We start from the raw sequence: 4,314 nt of genomic DNA on the forward strand, positions 1-4,314 counted from the left end.
CCGGGGGGCCCCCGGGGGCCCCCAAGCCTGCCGCGGCTTCGCCGGGCTCCCAGGGGGCCCCCCAGGGGGCCCCTCGAGGCGCTGCCGCCCAGGGGGGCCCCCAGGGGGGCCCCCAGGAGGGCCCCCAGGAGGGCCCCCAGGAAGGGGCCCAGGGGGGCCCCCAGGGGGGCCCCCAGGGGGGCCCCCGGGGGGCCCCCTTGGGGGCAGAATGCGGCAGTGCCCTGGAGGCCCTGGAAGATATGGGCATTTCAGATGTGGGGGTTTATGGGGTTTTCGATGGCCACGGCAGCAACGCCGTTAGCCAGTGGACTGCTGCGAACCTGCTGCGGGTCTGCTGCTGCTGCTGCTGCTGCTGCTGCTGCTGCTGCTGCTGCTGCTGCTGCTGCTGCTGCTGCTGCGGGTGGTGTCTGGGGGCGGCGGATGCGGCGATTTCGCGGAGGAGGGCCTTCTCTTGGAGTTTAATTAATGCAAATGATTAATTAATTTAATTATTTAATTTAATTATTTAATTTAATTAATTAATTAAATTAATTAAATTATTTAATTAATTGTTTTGCCATTTCCCAGATCTTCTCGGAGTGCCTGCTGGCAGTGCGGGCGGAGATGGCTGCGGAGCACCAGCAGCTGCCGCGCGGCAGCAACCGGGGCGCAGCAGCAGCAGCAGCAGCAGCAGCAGCAGGCGACACCGCAGCAGCAGCAGCAGCAGCAGCAGCAGCAGAGGAGGAGGACAGCAGCAGCTTCATGACCAGCAGCGTGGCAGTGGTTTGCCAAGCTCTTGAAGATGCTTTTCTTGCTGTTGATGAAAAAATCCAAACTCCAGAAAGCAGATACGCGCTGCTCAAACTCTTCGAGGACGTGAGCTGCTGCTGCTGCTGCTGCTGCTGCTGCTGCTGCTGCTGCGGGAGGAGTTGTTGGGGCTGTCGCTGTTTTCGCTGCGGCGTTGCTGCTGCTTTTGCTGTTCTTTCTGGTGCCGCTGTTGCTTCTGCTGCTGCTTCTGCTGCTATTTCTTTTGCTGCTGCTGCAAGCTTTGCTGCTGCTGCTGTTGCAGCTCCTGTCGCTGCAGTTGCTGCTGGTTCTTTTGCTGCTTCTGGTGCTGCGTTTGCGCTGCCGGGAAGGGGCTGCTGCTGCTGCTGCTGCTGCTGCTGCTGCTGCTTGCCTACTGCTGCTGCTGCTCTTCTTCGTCTGCAGCTGCTGCCTCTGCTGCTGCTCCTCCCATGCTGCTGCCTCCGCCGTCGCTGCTGCATTGCTGCTGCTTCTGCTGCTGCTCTTCCTTTGGTGCTGCTTCTGCTGCTGCTCTTCCGTTGCTGCTGCTGCTGCTGCTGCGTCGCTGCTGCTGCAGCAGCAGCAAAGACGCTGCGGCATGCGTTTGAAGTGGCGAAAGTTCGGATTTTTCCGCTTTTTCCGCAGCAAATGAATTAAATGAAATAAAAAGAAGAAATAAATTAAAATTAAATAAATTTGAAATGCTTTTTAGGCTCAAAAAGAACAAATGGGAACAGAAACTTACTTGGAATGGTTCTTGCGAAACGGCGGCGACGCCCGCGTAGTGGACATGGACGGCCAGCGGTATATCCAGGCAAGGAAAACTCCGTTTTTGATCATTTTGAGGAATTTAGAAAACTTTAAACAACTTTTGGAATTCATTTGTTCAATTTTTCAAATTCTCCTTCAAATTTGATGCATTTTGCTGCTTTTTCCAGCTCAAAATGACCATTTTGGTGCTTTATTTCGTCTTTTACTTCATTTCCATTCTGCTGCTGCTGCTCGTAATTGAGGCCTCTTCTACACGCCAGCAGCAGCAGCAGCAGCTGTTGCTGCTGCTGCAGCTGCTGCTGCTGCTGCTGCTGCTGCTGCTGCTGCTGCTGCTGCTGGCAAACGCTTGTTGGTGTGTGCTTTGGGGTGTACGTACAGCTGATGGTTGCAAATGAAGATGGAGAGGGAGAAAATAAAAAAGAAGAAACGGAAGAAGAAGAGCCGACAGGGGGTAAAACAGGCTTTCTAGGGTTTAGGGTTTAGGGTTTAGGGTTTAGGGTTTGTGGGCGTTGCAGCAGCGGGGTTTTTTGCCTGTGTGCTTGCAGCCCCATAACTGTTGTCATTTGGCTGAGTGAATTACAAGAAACAAGTCAATTTATTATATTTATTTATTTATTTATTTATTTATTTTATTTATTTTATTTATTTTATTTATTTAATTTTATTTTCAGAAACAGAAAAGAGCCCCCAAGGGGAGGCCTCGCGGCCGCTGGCTTTGGGGCGTCTGGACAGCACTTCGGACATTGGGGCGAAGGCAGAGCGGCAGCAGCAGCAGCAGCAGCAGCAGCAGCAGCAGCAGCAGCAGCAGCAGGACGAGGAGGCAGCAGCGGGGAGAGAAGGGAGCTCGTCGCCTTCGAGCGAGTCGGACGGGGAGGAGAGCGAGGAGAGCCCGCGCAGCAGCAGCAGCAGCAGCAGCAGCAGCAGCAGCAGCAGGCGGCCTGCAGCAGCAGCAGCAGCAGCAAAGGGGCAGCGGAGTTCGTCTCCCCGCGGGGCCCCCGCGCGCGTGTCTGCGTCTGAGGGGGCGAAGGCAGCAGCAGCAGCAGCAGGAGGCCAGGTGACCTCCGCAGCCTCCGCCTCAGCAGCAGCAGCAGCAGCAGCAGCAGCAGCAGCAGCAGCAGCAGAAGACTTGGAAGCAGCAGCAGAAGCCCCTCAACGCCTCGAACACCCCCACCCCTCCTCCCCAGAAGGCTGCGGCTCCACAGCCATCGTTTGCTGCCTCTTGGATGCAGCAACTCCCCTCATTGTTGCAGCAAATGCCGGAGACTCCCGCGCAGTTCTTTCCAGAGCTGGACTTGTAATCTTTTTTCTTTTTTCTTTTTTGTTTTGTTTTGTTTTTTTCTTTTGTTTTGTTGTTTTGTTTGGTTCTTTTGTTCCTTTGTTTTGTTGTTTTGTTTTTTTTCTTTTGTTTGGTTGTTTTGTTGTTTTTTTTGGTTGTTTTGTTGTTTTGTTTTGTTGTTTTGTTTTGTTTTGTTTTGTTGTTTTGTTTTGTTGTTTTGTTTTCTTTTGTTGTTTTGTTCTTTTGTTCTTCTGTTTTATTCTTTTGTTTGTTTTGTTTGTTTGGTTTGTTTTTGTTTGTTTTTGTTTTGCTTTTTTTGCTTTTTTATTTCTTTTTTTGTTCCGTTTTTGCTCTGAAGGGCCTTCTTCTTGGTGCTTTATTTCTTTTAATTGTTTTTATTTTTATTTCTTTTATTCCTTTTTATTTCTTTCAATTCTTTTATTTCTTTTTATTTCTTTTATTTCTTTTTATTTCTTTTTATTTGTCTTTTTATTTCTTTTTTATTTCTCTTTTTGCGTTTTTTTGGTTTTTCGGATCTTTTTGGGCTTTTTTTTTGGCTCCTTTTTAAATCCATTTGGTCTCCTTTTAGTCTCCTTTTCATTCTGTCTTTAAATCTCTTTAATTCTTTTATAATTCTTTTTAAATTCTTTTTGAATTCTTTTTAAATTCTTTTTGAATTCTCTTAAATTCTTTTTAAATTCTTTTTAAATCTCTTTAATTTCTCTTTAAAACATGCTGCTGCTGCTGCTGTGGCTGCTGCTGCTGCTGCTGTGGCTGCTGCTGCTGCTGAGGAGCCGCCTGCTGCTGCTGAGCGTGAGGAGTGGGGGGGTGCTGCTGCGGATGGTGCGGGTGGCGTGCTGCTGCTGCTGCTGCTGGGGTTGCTGCTGCTGCTGCTGCTGCTGCTGCTGCTGCTGCTGCTGCTGCTGATGGTGGTGGTTGATTTGCTTTTTGGTTTGCTTCGCTGAAGGGTCACCCCTGTCTGCAAGGAAGACGAGTTTCTCATAATTGCCTGCGACGGCATCTGGGACTGCAAAACGAACCAGGTGCGAAACCCTTTTTTAGGGTTTAGGGTTTAGGGTTTAGGGCTGCGTGCGTGGGGAGTTGGCCAGCAGCTAGTTCCGAGGGTTTAGGGTTTGGCTTTTCTCTCTGGGAAGCCCGCCTTGGCCCGAGCGCCCGCGCCGCAGGCTGCGGACCCAGGGCTTAGGGTTTAGGGTTTAGGGTTTAGGGTTTAGGGTTTAGGGTTTGGGCTTAGGAAGCCGTGGACTTCGTGCGGGCCCACCTCGCGGCTTCTCGCAAAGAAAAAGCTGAAGCCCTCCGCGACGCTTGCGAAGCTCTTTGCGATGCTTGTCTTTCCGAAGACCCCATTAAGTCCGAAGGTCCAAAACCCTAAACCCTAAACCCTAAACCCTAAACCCTAAACCCTAAACCCTAAACCGGCCCTAAGCCCGCCTGCGCCCGCTGGCTGCTTCTCTCCTGCGCCCGCCGCCACTCCCCAGCTGCTGCTG

The 4,314-nt window shown here is 51.1% G+C and overlaps 1 protein-coding gene across 1 annotated transcript; it reads left to right on the top strand.

The window, feature by feature from the left end:
* Positions 1 to 239: 239 nt before the first annotated feature.
* On the top strand, positions 240 to 3,421 carry ENH_00003780 (hypothetical protein; the record flags this gene model as incomplete). The annotated part of the gene is made up of 5 exons (XM_013578358.1): positions 240 to 329; positions 568 to 855; positions 1,475 to 1,546; positions 1,912 to 1,984; positions 2,211 to 3,421. The coding sequence occupies 5 exons, from the start codon at positions 240 to 242 to the stop codon at positions 3,419 to 3,421; spliced, it is 1,734 nt and encodes a 577-aa protein (XP_013433812.1).
* Between the last annotated feature and the right edge of the window lie 893 nt (positions 3,422 to 4,314).

Source organism: Eimeria necatrix, genomic scaffold (assembly GCF_000499385.1).
Source record: "Eimeria necatrix Houghton genomic scaffold, Enh_scaff1104, whole genome shotgun sequence".
Classification (NCBI taxonomy): domain Eukaryota; phylum Apicomplexa; class Conoidasida; order Eucoccidiorida; family Eimeriidae; genus Eimeria; species Eimeria necatrix.